This window comes from Centropristis striata, chromosome 20 (assembly GCF_030273125.1).
Source record: "Centropristis striata isolate RG_2023a ecotype Rhode Island chromosome 20, C.striata_1.0, whole genome shotgun sequence".
In the NCBI taxonomy this organism is placed as follows: domain Eukaryota; kingdom Metazoa; phylum Chordata; class Actinopteri; order Perciformes; family Serranidae; genus Centropristis; species Centropristis striata.
The window spans coordinates 9,416,164-9,437,339 of NC_081536.1; the positions used below are offsets into that span (position 1 = coordinate 9,416,164).

The 21,176-nt window shown below is 39.1% G+C and overlaps 2 protein-coding genes across 3 annotated transcripts; both read left to right on the forward strand.

The window, feature by feature from the left end:
• The first annotated feature begins 229 nt into the window (after positions 1–229).
• Positions 230–12,399, forward strand: LOC131993286 (stonin-1). The gene is given in 5 exon segments (XM_059359118.1): positions 230–498; positions 7,753–7,932; positions 7,934–9,680; positions 10,429–10,631; positions 11,132–12,399. Coding segments are annotated over 4 exon segments (2,124 nt in total). The 5' UTR covers positions 230–498; positions 7,753–7,824; the 3' UTR covers positions 11,198–12,399.
• A 2,880-nt stretch (positions 12,400–15,279) lies between these two features.
• Positions 15,280–21,088, forward strand: gtf2a1l (general transcription factor IIA, 1-like). Of its 2 annotated transcripts, none has more exons than XM_059359122.1 (9): positions 15,280–15,486; positions 16,847–16,881; positions 17,050–17,173; positions 17,257–17,306; positions 18,110–18,203; positions 18,308–18,849; positions 19,901–20,134; positions 20,309–20,398; positions 20,500–21,088. In XM_059359122.1, the coding sequence occupies exons 1-9, from the start codon at positions 15,396–15,398 to the stop codon at positions 20,605–20,607; spliced, it is 1,368 nt and encodes a 455-aa protein (XP_059215105.1). In that variant the 5' UTR covers positions 15,280–15,395; the 3' UTR covers positions 20,608–21,088. The 2 variants fall into 2 exon arrangements, with proteins under 2 accessions (XP_059215105.1, XP_059215104.1); XM_059359121.1 differs by having other exon boundaries at positions 15,294–15,486; positions 16,780–16,881.
• Positions 21,089–21,176: the final 88 nt, after the last annotated feature.

Consider the following 21,176-nt stretch of genomic DNA (forward strand, 5'->3'; position numbering starts at 1 on the left):
AATAGATGATATACATGTGGCTATACTTTCAGTTATATTCAACATTTATAGTTATATGTCCACTATTTGATTTTGTCTACAAAACCTCATCTCATCTGAAATAGTAGATTAGGTTGAGCATAACAGCATTCACAGGTAAAAACATGGGCTTATTAAATTAAAGAATATGCATATTGCTTTTTTTTTTTTTAATTGGGATATTAGCAATAGGCCATTTATCGTAATTATTCACCCTCAAGTTGGATATTTAACTCTCAACTTGCTCTAATGTGCGCGCCCATCTCCTGACAGCGACATTTCCTACACACGTGAACGCAGCACGGCTCAGTTCATTCCTGCAGCGTCCCGCTGTAGGACAGTCTGTGTGAACTCGGGAGGGGAAGCGCTGTGCTGTTAAAACTCCCAGGATTTACACTCTGCCATTTTGAGGAAAAGAGTACATACGCGTCCATTAAACAGAAGTCATGACCTGAATGAGTGAACCACCACTGTGAATCTGTGAGTATTTCTCTGTCCTGGTCGCACTCAGGTCTGTTTTAGAGGCAGCTGCGATAGTCTATGTCCTTTGGAAACGAGTTAAAACTGTTTTGGTTTACTCTTGTTGACTCAGTCTGTTGTCAGTCGTGGCTCGGGTTGTGAGTGACTGGCGTGTGTTGTGCTCACAAAGTAGAGTGAGACTAATGTTACGCAGAGTGACAACTTTATTCAGACTTTGCACCAAAACAAAGGCGCAGAAGTGATCCCAGAAGTGGGCCTCTCTGTCCGGGACATGGGCCTGGCTCTGTTGTGGATGACAGCATGCTGGTACTGTTTTCTTTCTCCAGCCTGAGTTGGTATGGGCGACAAAAAAAATGTTAATTTTACCGGTAACTCGTGGGTTTGTCCGGCATTTACTGACCACACGCTGCAGGAATGCGCTGTTACAACAGTGCGACAGTGTTTCAATAAGAAGGATACGATTTATTTGCACATGACTAGTTAGGCTGTCAGGATTTTAGATTCCAACTCCAAAACTGTCATGCCAAAAGATTTCACTTCACGATAACGATATTATCGCGATATTTATGGAATATTAGCCTTTAACTTTGTTTGTTGTGCGTTTTCTGCCTTTCTTTTTTTGTCAAATTAATTACTCAAAAGTCAAGTGTAGGGAGGTGGACTGAGAGTATGTAATCATAACTGTACAAAAAGTTTACAAAAACTACAGTGAAAAAGCCATATGAATGGATAAACGTAAAACCCTAACCTTTAACAGTATTTACACAAAATAATCACAATTTAGCATGATCATTTCAATTTTTTAAAAATATCCTCATTACCACAACACCTCAACACGCAGCTGGAAGTACATGTACATATTTTTTGCACTTTGCAGACATTTTTGTGTGCTATATATTAGTAAACAACATTTTTTTGGTCACTTTAAATTGACATCTTGTTTTTAAAGTGACTGTCACTTTCGTTGAACAGTAGCAATTGTTGCTTGAAGTGACAATTAAGGGATAATGATAAATGCTTAAATATACTCAGCAAATCGTTCCAGGAAGGTCTGTTATAGAGCAATATCTACTACATAAATATTAGCTAACATTTAACCAATGGTGCAAATTAACCTAACGTATAATATTAAGTATTGAATTTCAAGGTACTTTTATTTCATTTACAATTTCTGCTACTTTATGCTTATTTCTGCAACACTACATCACAAAGGGAAATATTTTTCTCTGACTTTACTGCATTTGACATCTTGCAGATTAAGATTATTAATACAAAATATAAATTAACTAATAAATGATGGTGTTTTATTATAGGTGAAGCTACTCAACAGTATAAAAGTCCTAAAAAGGACCACTGCATTTACCAGCTGCAACACTGAACATAATGAACACATTAATGCAACTTATATAATATTTATAATTCATAAGCGTGTCATTCTGCATAATGAGTACTTTTTAAAAAAAACATTTTGTACTTTAAATATAAATTAATGCTCACATTTTCTTTTTTAGTAAAATATTGAAAGCAGGACTTTTCTCTGCTATGGTATTACTGCTTTTACTTCAGTAAATAATCTCGTAACTTCTTCCAACACTCAATTTAATAACCAAACCCTTTGTAAAGGGAAGGGTTATTACTTCTTTCAAAAGTTACAGTCTTGCTTTGATGGTGCTCTAAAATATAAATGACATGCACATTTTCCACAAGTTCATTATTAGTTTGTCTGCGATCAAAATAAATCACTTCTGCTTGAGTAAACTTCACGCGGTGCAATAGTGGAAAAGTTTTTTTAAGTGCCTCAGCTGACACATACTTCTCCCATTCATCCCTGCTTAAATTTTTTCCTAGTCATTCTGAGATGAATCAACCTCTATAGAAAATGCCCTGGATTGATTGTATATATAACTAACATTACATTGATTTATTCAGTGCGTTTCATGTGACAGGAGTCAAATGCACCACCAACAAATGTTCTCTTCTGCTTCGTTTGATGGGAAAACAGAGCTCACTTTTGCAGACAGCACAAGTGTTGCGCTGGAAATGGGTCATCACATTTTCAGCTCTGCACTAGATTACATACTCATTGTGGTCACAACAGTAGTACTCTCCCATCAAATGAAAGGGGATGTTTATTTATACATTTTCTCAGGAAAACAAGCTACTCTACGGTGGTACTCTATACAGGATTTATCTGGAAAATCCAACAGGAACTTGTCTCATTCAGTCAGGAAACATCCGTTCGTAAGAGTTAAAGTTCACATCAGTGTGTTTTTTTTAAAAGGTTCAGCAGTTTTATTCTTAAACCACAATAGTTTCCTCTCAGTCATCATTTGTCAGGCGACTGTTCCTGCTTCCTGTCATCAAGGGATTTGTCCTTTCTCTCACAGTAGTCCATACAGGATTTACAGTAGATAATAACAAAATAACAACAACCTCATTAAAACTAAGTTAATGACTGCCACAATCACTGCACTTAAAATAGGTAATATTAAGTTGAATACAAGAAAATGTGTTCTCATATCCCTGCTGGTTAGTATCAGCTTGTGATTGCTGTTCCTCTTTGTGGTTTGAAGTGTTTGTGTGTTTGTGAAAAGTTCTCATGATATTCTAGACACACAATATTCAAATGTTTGATAATTAAGCAAGTTTTGACAGTTAAACCTATAATTTGTTTGTAGACTCTATGTCAAAGTGCTGACTGGCCTCTTTTAAAGCTGGCAATTGCATCCATTTTGCAACATAATATCACCCAGTAATTATAATTGAGTGACTTCAGACTTTGAGTTCTTGTCCATGAGGTGTGTTCATGACTTTGCCCACTCCACTTTCAGTGTAATCATTTCTGTGAGTATAATAATAATAATAATAATAATTATCAGACATTACAAACCTGAGATAATGCCTGGGATTAGCCTACACTCTGTCTTAATTGCAGTGCAATTTAACTGGGAATAACCTGAACAGGAAAGGTGCAGACTCGAATTACATGACTTGGACTTGAGTCGGACCTAAGTCCCATATTTGATGACTTCAGATTTAGATTGACAAAATCAAAAACTGGACTTGGACTTCAACACTAATGACTTGTATCTTTCGACTTTAAAATACTCGATACCTTCCACCAAGCAATGTTACATGCTATGAAAGTGCAATATCACTTATTTTTATTTAAGTTATTAAGTTCATGTTTACTTGTTTTAACAAACCTGTTTAACAAATAACTACAGTTAAACCTATATGAGATTTATGAGTCCTGATATGGCAGCTGAGAAGAAGATTACTTTATTAATCCCACAATGGGGAAATTCAACCTCTGCATTTAACCCATCCTTTATTACACACAAGTGAACACACCATGCAAGGAGCAGTGGGCAGCACATTACTGCGCCGGGGGGTTAGGTGCCTTGCTCAAGGGCACTTCAGTTCTTGACCTGGACTCGAACCGGTGACTCTCCAGTTACAAGCCCGATTCCTAACCTCTAGGCCACAGACTGTCCATAACAGGGATTTCTGAGCTTCTGTGTCTGTGTGGATGCTGCACCCATTGTGTGATTTTGATATGACCATGCAAAGGTATTAGAACACTGCTTCCTTAAACAAATTACTTTATTGAAGAATATTTAACATTACTGTACATTATTCCACATTTTGCATACAATGTGTGACATTGTCAACCAATTCAAGAAGTAAAAGCTGAGAAAGAAAAAAAAAGAAAATATAAAAAAATACCTATATGACAACATTCCAAAGCACCCCAAGCATAGTTTTCAGCATTTTATTAGCATTTTATGTTCTGTAAAAAAAAGTTTTTCATTTGTAGGTATGTGACCTTGTGAGACTCCACCACCTCCCAAATCTTAACATGACAATCAAAAACAATGTTACAATTTTCAAAGTAATTACTCAGACTTGGCGTATCTGTTTATAAAGTACCTAATTACAATAATAAGCCTATGTTAATCCCCAGACTTCTTCTGTGTTGCTGTTTGTTATGTTTGACAGCGATAAATACCAGACAAACCCAAATTTATGAAATGCATTTTTTGAGATTTGATAAGAGTGACATTAAGATAATATTTGTTGTCAGCTCATACGGATTGAGCCGGCTGGTATTTCCTGTGTGCAGAGCTGCTTGTCCCCGAGGAATGCGTGGAATGTATTCTTTTGTCCCGTGTAGATTTAGCAGCGTCTCGTTTCTGTACTGACTGCTAGCGAGCCCAGGAAGAGACGGCAGACTGGAAATGAGTCTGAAAGACTGTCAGTAACCCCCGTGGAGAACTCATCCTTCCCGGTGCCCATCTCTTTTGAACCAAAGCTGAGGGATTCTATAAGTCGGAGTGGCGGGATGAACTCATTGAATGTCTGTGCGCCATTGCAAACATCCCCTCATTAGAAAGATGTTCTCCAGTTTTGACTGAAGACTTGTCAATCCACAACCCCGGAGCAGAGCCCCCACTTCCTTGTTTATTTATAGCTGGAGGAACTTGCCACTGAATGTCTCCTTCATGCAAGTTATGCCTGTGATCTTGAGGGGAGGAGGAAGGCTGTAATTGAGGCTTTCTGCTTTCAATTATTTTTTTCAAGATCTTTATGAGGAGATGAGGCTTCAACATTTAGAGATTGGCTTTTCTGTGGTCTGTGAGCCTGATGTTGGTGAGATCAGAGCTGCCAGCACATCAAAAGACAAACTGTGATTGATTGGCTGTAAAATTAACAGCAATATTGTATACAGCTTACAACATGTTTGCTCCCTGCACATTGGCTTATTAGTCTGAATGCCATTGGTGTTTAGCAATATTCCCCCAATTTTACATCATTAAATACCTATATTGAAATAAGTTCTGCAGATCTTATATCAGAGATTGTAGAACATTCATTGCCTCGCTCACTTAACCAGCTTTCTTTCTCTCAGAGTTTCTGTCTGAGAGTTGGGAGAGAGCTGCTGTGCCACCTTAAACCTGGTTCTCACAGTCGACTTCTCGCTGGTTAATGAGGCAGGATCTCTGCCGCCATGGCTAACTTTTCCCACACGCATTTTAGAGCAGGCTTGCAATGAAATATTTAAAGTATGCTCATTTCAAAGCACGGTATGTCTAAAATACAACATTTTAAGCTCATCAATTTGCAATACAAAACCTTTGAACTTTCTAAAACTTTTCCCTTTTGAAAACGGGAACATTTCCGTTTCTCTGAACATTTCTTCCTCTGCTCTAGTAGGAGCTTCTTAAGACATATCACCTTTATATTACAACCCTTTGAGAGTGTCAATTTGTCAGAATGTATGCATACAAACGTTTTTCATGTGTTCAGTAGATTTGGTTGAGTTTTCCAGAGCTTAGTCCTGAGAATTTGTTTGAGTGAAAGAATAGATCCTGTGTATCCCAATGTGTGCTGTTTTATTGGCCTCGCCCATGTATCAAGTTAACAATACGGGACTCTTGGTTTTCAAGCCTGCAGGACAAACACAGTAGAGAATAAAGGCTCCAGCTCTGTATCCTCATCTGCACTCTTCTTCTTGTTAAATGAACTAAATCTAAAACAGTACTTTGAGTTAAATGCCAACATCAGCATGCTAATAAGTGTCAGTTCTAACATGCTGATGCGTAGCAGGTGTAATGTTACCCAGACGGATGCCAAATAATAAACCAATGTACTGGAAAAAGGGCCTGATCATTGGCCTGATGATAGGGGACCATGGATGTCTGTGCATCTAATAGTTGAGATGATTCAGTCTGGACCAAAGAGATGACTGACGCAGAGCTTCAGACTATATATATATATATATATATATATATATATATATATATATATATATATATATAAACAGCTTTTTGAATCCTGACAAAACTAAACTGTCAAAGAAAAAGACTGAACCTATGATCTGTTATAATGTATCAGGTCAATGTGATTGAGTCTGTAAGTTCACATAAATACCTTGAATTCTTAATTGATGAATCTCTCATTCAGCCACTTGAAAAGTTGAAGGTTTTTATATCAGAAATAAGTGCAAAATTGAGACTTATTCCCTCTACTTTTATGTCTGTGATTGACTATATATGTATTTATCTCTAAATGCCTTCACTCCTTAGAAACTAATACCATGGAGCTTCGGAGTTCATTAAAAATAAAATTGCCTGTATTGTGTATCAGCAAACTTAATCACTGGCATGTCCTTATTTAAAAGTTGATTCATAACTTTCTTCCTCCATATCTATGTGAAATTACCCATGTGAAAAATGCTTGAAGCTATCGTCTCCTCTCTGTGACATATTCGCAAGATTTGCTCTTGCCATCTGTCCCCAAAGTCCAAAAAAAGAGCTTTTAGGTATGCTGCTACTGCAGCTTGAAAATTCGCTGCAGACTGATTTGGGTGCAAGGGAGCTAGTCTCCTTAAGTGTTTTCAAAAATAGATTGAAGCAGTTGGAGGAAGGTACCTCAGCCTGTAGATGCTGTGACTGAACTTTCTGTCCCTATATGATCTAGGATGTGATGATACAAATCTTCAATCTGTCATATCTTCAAATCTTAATAAGGCTTTTCCTGGTTAAATAAATGTAAAAAAAATACATAAAGAATTGGCCATGCCTTACAGTAAATGGACAAATATCAATTCTGCTCAATTCAACCCCTATAGTACAAACTGTCCATTAAGTTAATGCCTGGATAATTAATGCTGAAGCCCTTCTCCATATTGTCTACAGAAGGATCAAAATAAACACCAGGGAAAATACATATTCACTGACTTTTTGTTGAACTTGGTTGATACTTTGTTAAAGACTGCTCTCGTGCACTTGCAAGACAGTTGAGTTAATAAATGTTTGTAGGGAGGATTCTCCGAAAGCTTAAAAATCAACAAATCCTCTAATCTGTGGTGTCCCTGAGAGAAAACCTCCTGCTGCTTTTTTGACACTGCGTCGCAGAGTGCTTGCTTCAGCATTTTCATCAAAACAGCTTTTGTTAATTGTGGTGTTAACATATGTGCACATGCTCCGGGTTTTCAAGGTCAGTCTCTCATTACGTTTTAATGGACTACCTTGAGGAAATATGTTTTATTTATATTCCCAGGAGCTCTCGCTCTCTCTTTTATACTGACAACGATAAATGGACCTCAGCTCAAGCTTTAAAATGAGAACTGATCCATCCAAAGCATGCCATTACCTCTGGAAAGTCTTGATGTTGTACCTTTTAAAAAAATAAATAAATGAAAAATAAAACTTTTTCATTTTCTAATCGTTCTTATTTGTTTTCTTGCAGAGGAGAAGGCCTCCAGTTAGCCCAACAAAGGAGGAATTGTTGATTTGAACCGGTCATCAGTCCTCTTCAGCCATGTGTTCCACAAATCACTCCAACTGGGTCACATTTGAAGATGACAACACACCATTGTCATCACCTCAGAAGCCTTCACAGTCACCAGGGCTTATCAAAGCATCGGTACCCGCGTCCCAATGGTCTGAAATTAGTTCTTCCTCCAATTAGAGATACTTCCTGGAGCTTCAATAGTTCTTTGGAATCACCTCAAAGCCACTCAAGTCTTAGTGGAAGTTCCTGTGTACCATGTAACACGCCCTTTTGCACTCCTGTGAGTGGGGTTCCTAGCAGTGCGTCTCCATTTCTCTCTGACACGTTGGAAAAGCACGATTTCTTCCGGAATCTCTCCAGCACGTCGACCACCTCTGTTCCCTCTCCCGCACCAGAAGCCCTGCATCAAACCTCAGATAGACCAACACCTTTCCCGTCTTTCAAGGGGAACTCAGGACACTATAACCCGTTCTGGGATGGATCTAGCCACAGCGCAGATGTGGACAGCTCCTCCTCAGACTCAGAATGTGACAACAGCCTACCACGTTTCTTTATTCGGACCAAAGATGGCAGTGAGCCTCCACGAGATCACTTTCAGAGCTCTTTCTCCTATGTTTGCAACCAACTGGAAGGGTTACAAACAGAAACTGACCAAGAAACGGGGACAGAAAAAGATGGTGAGAGGCGGCTAAGTTGCAAAAGTGAAGTGTTAAGCGAGGTTCCTTCACAGTTCGTTCCTCGGGGTTTGTTTCGTAGCCAGAAGAGAGACGGCTGGTCTGTCATGCTCAGGATTCCTGAAAAAAAGAACCGTATGTCTTCGCGACAGTGGGGGCCGATATACCTCCGCTTGTTGCCAGGAGGTGTGCTGCAGATGTACTACGAGAAAGGGCTGGAGAAACCATTCAAAGAGTTCCAGCTTCTGCCCCAATGCAGGCTTTCAGATCTTAAACTGGAAAGCTACGGCGAGCCCCGCAAAGTGCTCTCCGTTAAGGTGGAACATTTCTCGTACATTGAGAAGAAACGCTACCACCCCAAGCTGGAGGTTAGTCATGAGGCGGAGGCAGAAGAGCTGCTCAAGTTTGGCTCCACAGTGCACGACGACATGGAGGACCTGGTTGTCTCCATGGAAGAGGAAATCTTCAAATTGTGTATTCACCACCAGCAGAGGCGGCACTACGAGGAGCAGGAGCTGTCCTTGCAGATCACTGATCATATCTGGGTACAACTGGATAAGTTTGGAGGAGTCATGGAGCGGACAGCCTTCACCCAGATTCACTGTCTTGCGTTCCTGAACGGATTAGGGGATTGTTTTCTCGCCCTTAACGATCTCGGGCTGCTGCGTTCTAACTCCAGCTACGGGTCAGAGGACGACGGCGAACTCTGGATGGAGATTGCAGACTGCTATTTTCACAAATGTGCCAATGAGACAGAGTTTCACAGGTCCCGGCTGGTAAAGTTCTCACCTCCTGAGGCCTGCAGGGTGGAGCTGATGCGGTATAAGACGGCGCTTTTGGGTTGCACAGAAATTCCCTTCTCGATCAAAGCTGTTGTCACAGTTCAAGGTGCCTATGTGGAGCTCCAGGCCTTTCTTAACATGTCAGCCACCTTCCTTTCCACTGTGGCCGTGTCTGACACGTACCCGCTGTGTGAGAATGTAGTGATCCGTGTGCCAGTGCCGGGCGACTGGGTCAAGGTGACGCAGACAGTGGCCCTGCTGCGACAGAGGTCACTGAAGGCCCGTATGAACAGAAATACCTGCTTGGGCGCTGTGAGCGCTGCAGATTCACAGCCTGTCATGCAGGTGACCGTCGGCACTGTCAAGTATGAGAATGTTTATTCAGCCATCGTGTGGAGGATCGACAGACTGCCTGCAAAGAATACAGGTAACACAATTCTGAGATTTTGAAGTTTAGCCCTGCCCTACCACCTAACATCATTTTCTTAATAGCTTCTTGGCTCCTTGCTAGGGCTGGGCGACATGGACAAAAAAATCATATCCCGATATATATTTAGGCTGAATATCTATATACGATATATATCCTGATATTTTTATTGCAAAGCGAGAGCAAATGTTCAGTCAAAGCCAAATATGACATGTCACAAATAGTTTTATTGAAACCGTTTATTTAAGTGAACACAAATACAGTATAACAACAGTTCTTTAAAAAAAAAATCAAAGCTCTATAAAGTGCACTTATGCAGCACTTTTATCCAAAGAGCTTTACACTACACACTATGCTCATTCACCCATTCACACACACATTCATATTGGTGGCCGAGGCTACCAGGCCACACTGGTGCCACCTGCCACCCTTGGAAATTCATTCACACACCGATGAATGTAGCAATTTGGGGTTCAGTATCTTTACTCAAGGATTCTTCGACATGGTCGGGGATCAAACCACCAACCTTCGGGTTACGCTCTACCAACTGAGCCACAGCCGCCCCATGAAGAAAGAAAAACTCTTATATGGATACATGCGATATGGTCTAATTCCATATCACATTTAAAAATACATCAGTATATTTTTTATATCGCCCAGCCCAACGCCTTGTACATGTTTACACCATGTTTGCCGCTCAGTGATGTTACACTCTAACTACAAGTGACCTTTGTTTTCCCCTTTGCAGCAGTGGATCATCCCCATTCATTTTCCTGCAAGCTAGAGCTGGGATCTGATCAGGAGATCCCAAGTGACTGGTACCCTTTTGTCACCATGGAATGTGAGATTATGGGCGCAGTCGTGTCACAGACCAGGGTGAAGTCACTGGGCACCGCCAACGACATCCAGCCGCAGAAACATGTGACCAGTTGGACACGCTATCATTGTCAGGTAAGGTGTCTCAGCAGCGTAATAATATCTTGTTCAATGCATGCATCAGCCTTGATCTAGACAGAGAGAAATGTCTTTATCAGCAGAGATCTTTTGATAATATGTTTTCCTTTGTGGTAGCGGTACTTGAACTTGTGTCGCTGTATTCTACTAACCTTGAAGAGCCTGTCTCAGGTTACACCCTTTGTAAAACATGAACAAATACATGCAGAGAATGAATGCCATGGAACTTTTTTTTATGATTTAGTCTGGCAGTTTGACATAACTGAAAACTAAATCTAGGCATAAATAATATTCTTATCTGCAACTCTCAACAGAGATGAGAAAAAAACAAGATGGCTCACTCTTTATGTACTTCTACCATTGATTTCAGAATCAAGTGATATTGGATTTTTACAGTCAGACTCTTATACTTATAGATACCCAATCCAGTATTTTAGACAGTATCAGAACATAAATTATCAATGCAACTAACCTTATTTTTTGTTCATTGTTTTTAGGTGGAGGTGGAGAAGAAATGGATTGAAACTGAGTCACAGAGGCAATCGGGCTGTATGACACAGTGATAATCAAAGAAGTTTTGAAGAGGACATTATCCCTTCTTAATGATGAAAAGGGATGACAAGAAATGAACAAAAATGAGGGTGACTTTCTGCTCATATTCGGTATCAAATTCATCTAACTACACATAGCCTGGTAGTATTTCTGATGGAGGTTAACCCATTTTGTATCCTTTAACTGAGACTGAATTAATCTAGACCTTAAGAATCTATGTAACATGGTCCTTTCGCCTAGCACTTTACATTTAATAGATGTATTAACTGTGCGACTACAGTTTATATGAGTACTGTATATAAGCTTGCATTTGCATCATCTGCACTGCCCTCCAGAATGATTGGCAGCCTTAATAAATGTGCGCAGAATGGTCTGCTTGAGATAAAAAGCTTTAAGTAATGAGTAATATTCACTGTGTTTGAGAAGAAAATAATTATGCGCTGATGTTTAGGGTCAGGCCCTTTTGTTGCTTAGTAGTGTTTAAAGTTGACATACTCAGAAATGTATTTATTCAGATATGAATCTTCAACAACTTATATGTGGGAGTACCATGTCATTTTTTCTAATCAAAATGTTGCAGTTCATATAGGAGATAACCCTTAGCGTTACTAAGTGTCTGAACAAATGTGCAAGCGGCAAAAGAAACAATGTGGAAGAGGACTAAAGTGACGTAATAATAGTTGCACAATACATTGGTTCAAAGGTGGGTCACATCATGCTGAGCCCTGAAGAGCAGCATTTGTCTGAAGTGACTTAATCACAATTATTAAGGCAATTTGGCTGAACTGACTCAGGCTTGATGTCAATTAGCATCCATTATTAGCAGTGAAACACTCTGATTTAAAGGTTCAAAGCAACATGAGACAGATAAATACATCATTTTTCTTAGCCCAAAAGCTACACATTGATTTCATATATGAAGGTCTTGCTTTTACAAAGTGCAACTCCAACTGCAACTTAATATGACCCACCTCTTGGAGCAATATTTGAAAAAGTTATAATGTTGTAGCAGCAATACACAAACTTGTTAAATCTAAAATGTACTGTGCAACAAAGAGTGCAAACTTTATATAAAGTGAGATATTAATTTTCCTCCTTCCCCACATGGAATACAACTCATTACTTGTGTTGCTTACCTCAAGCTGACCTTTGCCTATATACCAAGGTTGTATTCTGGAGGACTGTCATTTTATTTAAACAAATCAAATCTTTATTATGTGATCTTTCTGCCTCTGGGTTGTGAGTAGGTTGAATTTTTTTTAAATGGTGAAGCTTCAAAGTGAACAACAAATGCCTTCAGTGATGACTTTTATGTATGAGGTACCTGGCTTAAGCTGGATATTATGTGCATCAAGAGTAAAAAATTGAATTAAAGCTGAATGACTCATGGTACTTCTTCACAGGTATTCATAAGACTTGGAACTGTCTGTCTCTACCATGCACTGTAGGTAAACTAACTTTGTTAAATGAAGGAGAACCGCTCATGCACGAGCCACCGCAGATTCATTATTATTACAATTACCTACTAATCAGTGATTCGAACAAAGGAGCAAAATAGTTTTAAACAAACACCTCAGAGTGTCAAAACAGCACAACTTAACTCAATTTTTTCCATCATCACCTTTTGTTGAGCGACTGAGACATCCAGCAGTGAGTAATAACGGGCTGCGGCTCAGTAAATGACGTGTGATTTCTAGGGAATGATTGTGTTCAAGTGCTGCATGCTGTGTGATTTGTTTTATTTGATTAACTGTGATGGAGCAAAGGTACTGAAGAGTGAAGTATCGTACCCTGAAATGCATTCGCCTCTTTAGGAACACACCGCACATGCAACAATATTGCTTCACAAGAGTGCTGCTGTGTTTTAATGTGTTGGCCCCTCTGTTGTACATAACAAAGTCTCAACCTGGGAGCTTTCAGTCTCTTCTTCTATTTATTCCTTTGGATGTTTCACTTACGTGATCTATAATTAAAACGCCTTTAAACACTCAAATGTGAGTTCAAGGTTCAAATCACACTCCATTAATCAAAATGGTTGAACAAATCATGTAGTTATAGTTCTATCACAATGACATGTATATCTGTAATTCTGAACTCAAAATTATATATGTAATTAAAACAGGGTTTACATTTTTCCCCCTCAGTTGTTAGTTTTGTTGAGCTCAATAGGGGGTACTGTTTGTTACAGTAAGTTGACCATGGTCACTTCCATTACATAAATGATTTTCAATCACTACTTAATGTTTTCTATCTATGAATTAAGTATGGATAGACAGATTATGTAATATTTTATATGGGAATGTAAGTGAGTAAGGAGAGCTTCTATCTAAGTCCAGAGCTTTTATTGTGAAGTGACAGCTGAGTGCCTGTTAGTGTCGGTGTCTTTAGTATCCACAGGGATGGATGGACACTCTCATGTGGCTGCTTTTGAGCCGCAGCGCTCTCATCCTCATCAGAGGAGTGAACCTACAGTGCTGACAGAGTGCCAGCATTACCAAACAGATGCTCAGAGGAAGCATGGGTCACGCATCCTGCTGCTGCTGCTGCTACAAATTTATTGAACACCAAGTTCAAAATGAAGTGTTTTGTAAAGGGTGAAATATTTTTAACTCCTGGCATTGTGCACTCTTGGGATCAGACACTGTACTCACTGAGCCCCCAGCATTGTGGAAAATGTGCAACGGTGTAACCTTTCTGCTGAAAGTAAGCAGAAAACTGGAAAGGTTCTGTTGGACAGAGATATTTGAGTCTCTCTAAAAACCATATGGCTGAGAAACTGACAACCAAGCCACTGCTAATGTCCTTGAGCCATAGCCAACATCAGGATGTAGTTGAGACCTCTGTGGGTGGATGTAAGGTGGCCTTCGGGCAGGAACACCAACTATCCCCCAACATGAACAGGTGACACCCAGCCCAGACGTCATGCCTCTCAAGCTGCAGCAGAATTTCTCAATGTAACCTTGTTGAAATGTCACCAGTGTCATTAAATGTTTTGGAGGGGACCCCTATATTCCCAGGGTCCTATATGTTGCCAGCCTCTAGATAGCACACAAGAAAGTTATCCATGCTTAATATGACATGGGTTAGATTAAGGACAAACTGTATATTATATATTACATATTTAAATTGAAATGGGTCAAATAACAGAATGCAAGGACTGAAATATGTTAACAGAATATTGAACTGGGGAACATATGACCCCGGGAACGTATATACATTAGAATATCATGGAAAAATCAATTTCCAGTAGTTCAAGTCAAATAGCCCCAACCAAGTATTGAGTGCATATACATGGACATACTTTTCAGAGGCCAATATTTCCATATTAAACATACTGTTTAAAATTGGTCTTTTGTAATATTCACATTTTTTGAATATTGAACTGGGGAACATATGACCCCGGGAACGTATATACATTAGAATATCATGGAAAAATCAATTTCCAGTAGTTCAAGTCAAATAACCCCAACCAAGTATTGAGTGCATATACATGGACATACTTTTCAGAGGCCAATATTTCCATATTAAACATACTGTTTAAAATTGGTCTTGTAATATTCACATTTTTTGAGACACTGAATTTTAGGTCTTCATTAAATGTAAGCCATAATCATTATAATTAGAAGATTAATAAATAAATTAAGACATGCAATGTTTCATTCTATGTGTAATGGATCTATATAATGTGTTATTTCTACTTTTTGAATAGAATTACTGACATAATTACACTTTTCTGTGACATTCTAATTTATTGAGATGCACCTGTATGCTCCTTTGTTTTGGTAGTAAAATGAGCACAATGAGAAAGCTTTTCTAAACTTGCCTTAGCTACAGAGACTGAAATTAAAATATTAAATTAATTTAAATGAAATGTCCACTCCAAACCTATTTTAAGGTTATATTAGCCTATAAAAGGGGAAAATAGTGACTATTATCATTACTTTGAGTCTCTTCATCTTTCATCCAATTTAACATCATAAATAATTAATTGATGATATTAAATTAAATTAAAAGTCCACTCCAAACCCATTTTAAGGATATATTAGGTTGTAAAAAGGAAACGTAGACTTTTATCACTAATTTCTGACACACATGGAGGCATCAGCTCCAATCACTTCTCTCTGTTGAGCTTAATTATTATCACCTGTGTGTTCACTTTCCACCAAGTCGGTGCGAGTTGAGGATTCAGACTTCATCACAGTTAACTCTATGTATCATATTTCTAGAGTCTATTATTATTATTATCGGAGCGCAGTTGTTTCTGCTCTGAATCATGCTGACCAACAACACGGCCCCAGTGGTAAGAAAAGCGGCTTTTGAGCTAGTTTTGCTCAAGGCTAACTATTAGCAAAACTGTTGTGTTGGCCTGTTTGTAAGTCAATTAGCCTCATATCCGTCCCTGAGGACAACAGTTCTGTTTTAATAAAGGTTATTTATTTTGAGCCTCAAGCTATGTGTTGAAATAGTTCACTACGGTTAAAAATCAATCATGTCATGTCTAGACGAATCCCATTCAAATATCGACCAGCTAGGTCAGTTGGCTTTCTATATGGTCAATTCTTAACAGTAAGTCTGTCTCCTCATAAATGTTGTATTTCAAAGTGACAATTTTAGCCGGAAAAATATAGTCTATTTAGCATATCGTCACCCTGTTAAAATAATCGCCTAAGTCATTTTTTCAAATTTTGCAGGAAACACAAACAACTTCACCAAAAGTGTAACATATGACATTTATTGATCATTTCACTCAAAAAGGATTGGGATAGTAATAACACTGTGTGTAAATTATGTAACTTAAGAGAAATAAATGACAAATAATGATGATGATAAAAAAATTTTTATCATGCCTTTGTGACTTAAGTGAGATATGGTAACACTTTATTTTGAAGGTGTCACACAAGCCTGTCAGAAACATGACATGACAAGTGTCATGAGCATTAATGTTACTTCAAAGTGTCATTAATGTTCATGACACATCCCATGTCATGTTTATGACACGCTTATGTAGACACCTTAGAGTAAAGTGTTAGCAATATTAGTGTTAACAATAAAACACTGATAAACTAAACTGATAACTAAACAATCTCCCTCTAGCTCTTCTTTGCTGGGTTCTTATCTGATGCCTATGAATGTGGCAAATTGTCAAAGAAGTGATGATCTTAAAGGGGTAAAATCACATTATCTGATCAACTGAGGATGAGGGCGATTTAACCATAGGTGGCTGGCTTCATGAGGAGATGATTTAGGCAAAAAAACAACAACAATTTTGAAAAAAAATGACTTAGGCGATTATTTTAACAGTGTGACGATATGCGACCCAGAATTGTTGTATTTCAAAGTGACAATTTGGCCGGAAAAATATACTCTACTTAGCCTATATGTTACCCTAAATGAAGAATGACTTTGATATGTTTAGATTTAGAAAATGCCCTGAGTTACACATGGGTAAATTAGTCTAACATTTATAACAGCCAGCAACATAAAAAAGGCAGATATTTGAATGGAATTTGGAATGTTGCTTATAAAAACACACATCACTTTATCTTCACAAGCAGCTCAATAGCTTCTGACTTGCAGTTTCTGTAAACTACAGGCCAAACTGTACTTATCCATAATTGATGATGTGATTGAAAATATGAGGGAACTCTTCTTGGATGAAGGGCTTGAAGATCGCGTCCTGGATGATTTAAGACATGTGAGTTATACAGTATCATCTGTTCAGTAAACACTCTGCTTCATTAAAAAAAACAGATATAATGCACATCTTGACTCAAGTTGTCAGTTGCTGCAAAGTTTGATCATCTAGTCAGAAAGTTAGACACCATTGCAGAGAGACAGACTGCTGTGTCTTCTTGCTGTGCAGCTTTGGGAGTCAAAGATGATGCAGTCCAAAGCAATGGAAGACTTCAGGAAAAATAACATCAACTCGTCCAACTTTGTACTGCAGCTCCCCGCCAACTACAGTCAGACTGATCAAGAACTCACAGGTAACGCAGTGCTGCTTGAAATTAACTTCGTCATGCTTGTTTGATTTTTCTATCACCTGCTCTGCTCTGATTTCTGCTCTCAGCCTCAGTTGTGATCCCCGCAAGTCAAAATATCCGCAGTTTCCCAATGAAGGCAAGTGTCCTCAAGATTAACAGTACATCACCTCCCTGACCTCATGCAGCTCTTTACATGAGGGGTACATACAGAAGCAGAAAAAAGAAATGAATATGATTATTTCTTCTTCCAAAGATACATTTAATCAACACTATTGCATAATGTTTACATTTAAACACTGTTGAATTGATAGCATTGAAATCCACCTGAGTTTGTGTGGTTTGAACTCCTTTACAAGTGGTGTAGTTTTAATAATCAATTTGATTTTGTTCTTGTGGTAAAGTTGCAATCTCTGATCTCTGTTTCATTCTCTTTGGTGGCACCTACAGTATGTCGATAAACGAGTATTGTAGTTGTGTGTTGGATCTAATTTCCACTAACCGTGCATCGATTGTGATTTTTTTTTTCATGGCATATCACAGCAGACACCCAGTTTGTAATACTGCAAATGCATGGACTTGCATCACAGGGCTGCAGGCTTAGTCACTTCATTCAGTGTTAGATTGCGATTTAACAGACATTTATTTAAATGGGAAATCTCCGAGGTTATTGCTCTAATCAGATTTGGTTCCATTCTGAAAAAGTTTTAATCGTATTAGTGAATTTCAGGTTCTATAATTCATGTGTAAAGAAAACTTGAACATGCAGGCACCAAGGATATTCCTTTATTTCTATATGATACCTGTAAGACAGAGCCATTGACCTCTGGGTTATGGATGCATTAATGAGGCCAGCTTTACAATGTTATTGAAACTATGGGACATATATCTGCCCTATTTTATCATTAAACCACATAAGGATTATATTTTCCTTCATTGCAGAACAACTCAGAGACGCTTGCTACTTTCTCCCTCCCTGCTGGCTTACCTTACCCTGTGCAGATACCAGCTGGAGTCACTCTACAAACAGCTTCTGGTACACAATGACTTTGTTATTGTCCTTAATCTGTTATAATTTGCAGTTATAATGTACTGAAAGGTTGAAATAACATTTCACTCTGTCTCTTTTGTCCCCCTGAGGTCAACTTTACAAGGTCAATGTTCCTGTTGTGGTTACTCAGGCCCCGGCAGGTCAGCGGCCTGTATCCCAACCCACACACAAAGTGACTGAGCAGAGAGAAGCTCAGCCAGCTGCAGCCCCGACGAAAGCCACTCATCCTCAGGAGGTGGAACGGCCCTCTGTTCCAGCCTCCTCTGTCACACAGCCCCCGCCACATGCCCCCAGTCAGGAGAGCAGCATCCGTCAGCAGCCACAGGTTCCTGCTGCTGGGGCCTCGCAGCTTCAGGGGGCCCAATCACCAGAGCCAGAGGTCACACTGGAGGAAAATGAGCCGAGTCCACAGTCTGAGCCTGTGAACCTCAGTATGACCGCCTCACCCTGCAGTCAGTTATTAGACTTTCAGATCCGCACCGAGGAGGCTCTGACACAGTCGGCACAGTTAAAGACCAGAGACATTGATGACATCCTGAAAGAAGTGATTGAGGAGGAGAGAGAGAAGGCAGAAAGGGCGAGAAATCTAGCGCCTGCAAAGACTAACAACCAGACAGAGGCTGTTCTCGGGGTAATTTGAAAAGAATATTCTCTCTTTAAGCAAATACTGGTCACAGAAATGGGGAAAAAGTTGTTGAAAATCAATACAACGCTTAATTCTGCGCAATAAATTAGTAGCTGGTGCCAGCAACTGGTTAGCTTAGCATAAGGACCAGAAACGGGGAACACCTGGATTTGTCCCAAGGTAACAAGATCTAAAGCTCACTAATATTTATATCACTAATTAACATGTCTTCCATACAAAAAGTCAAGCGTGAAAAGAAAAACATAAAGGGTGTCCATAAAGTATCTTTACAACTTGAATAATGTATAACAAAGGCAATTGATGATATATCTTAATCAGATTTGTATGTACTCGGTGGTTATCAAAGTTTTTAATAGTAGATGGACTTTGGACATGGACACCCTGTATATTTCAACAACTGCTTATGTGCTATTTCTCCAGTTTTCAGACTTTATACTTAGCTAAGCTAACTCGCTGTTGGGTGTAGTTAATATCATAAGTGGTATCGTTTTTTTTGGGGGGGGGGCTAAAAATTATGTTAGAAAATGGAGATGTGAAATTTATATGACATAGACCTTTATCATTTATAGAGGGTCTAATGAAAGTTATTAAGCTGCATTGTGGAAAGTGTAGGATCTAGCCTTTTTGGAGCTGTGTTAGAGATGGCTGCATTCATACCAAATCAGGCGTTGCGTCAAAAATGCCAGTCCTTCCAATCATTTGAATGTATCATAACCACTAATTTTGTGTGAATGCAGCCTAAAAATCAAGATATCTCAGCCTCTGCTGCACTGGTTTGGACCAAACCACTTTTAACTTCATGGAATTTAAGTACTAAATTGTTGTAGTGGCCCTTTCATTAATCTGGAATACGTTTCCATTTATGATGAAAGTCGGCATCCGTGTTTGGCTAATTGCTGTAAAACACTGCAGTGCCATCAAAATCAGCCAATTCATGGGTGCTAATTTTGAATTAGTCAAAGCAAAGATATTTTACCACAGCATACTGACATTTCCTGAATATTATTATAGCTTATTCTTGCTATTTTGTGTTAAGCTGGACCTGGACTACAACTACAACGAACTGTCAGACATCGTGCAGCTGGATGGTCCTGCAGGCAACTCTGACATCGAAGAGGGAGAAGGAGTCCTCCTGGAAGAGAACGACTTTCTTGGTATAATCAATGCGGAGGCCATAAAGGCCCTGCAGGAAGGAGGTGGAAGCAGCGACAGCATCTCCTCCAGCAGCGACGGCGAGGGAGCAGATGAACTCGCTGATGTCGAGGAAGAGGTGAGAGAGCGAGGGAGTCGGATATAAAATTGGTCATGGTTTATTTTTTGCCACTAAACGATCTCTTTGTATGGAAATCTCCTGCTGATTTGTGCCTTTTCCTGAAAATCACACACATTTCACACAGCACGTCTTTGATTGCATGTTTCTAACAACACACTTCCTATCGATCAGGATCCTCTGAACTCAGGCGATGATGTGATTGAGCAGGACATCCCGGATCTCTTTGACACTGACAACGTAATCGTTTGCCAGTATGACAAAGTAAGAACATTTGGCTCTATATTGGCCATCATTTGCCTTTCAACGAAGCCCAGTGCAGAATTACTGACTCTTTATGTCATAAAATGTTCTCTCTATTGCAGATTCATCGGAGTAAGAACCGCTGGAAGTTTCATTTGAAAGATGTGGTGATGTGTTACGGAGGCAGGGACTACGTGTTTTCTAAAGCTGTTGGGGAAGCAGAGTGGTGAGGAGCTTTAGTTCTCTTGAACACATCAGATAATCATGTTAAAAGAGGGAAGACTGATTTAAAAGGGAAAAATAATCAGTGAATTTAAACCTCTTGCTGGTGTAATTTGGCTCGCGGAGCAGGCTGTTAAAACACCTCTGCAAAATCACTGATCCTTTTGTTTTTCATTATGTAATTATCCGAGCAATACTGCAAGTCATCTACGACGTTTTAACCAATTACTTCCAGCATTGCCCGTGAATCCAGTCTGCTTAGACAAACAGCATGAATTTATGTTGTATAATATTTTGCTGAAAACAGTTTTCTTTATTAGTGGAGCAAGACATATTTTGAACTGGAATGTGTTTTCTTCTGTTGTGATCATCTTGCTCTGAAGGTGCCTAATGTGCTGTTTGATTTTTTGGGGAGGGATGTTTTCAAACATTGTAAAGCCTTTAATCATGCTTCAAATACACTGAACTGCACTGTTGTGCTGCATTCAATGACCGCCCCTTTCTTCTTCAATGCAACCCAGTGTTGCCTTGTTGTCATATTATTTTTCTAATGAAATAAGAGGCTTTTTTGTTTTGT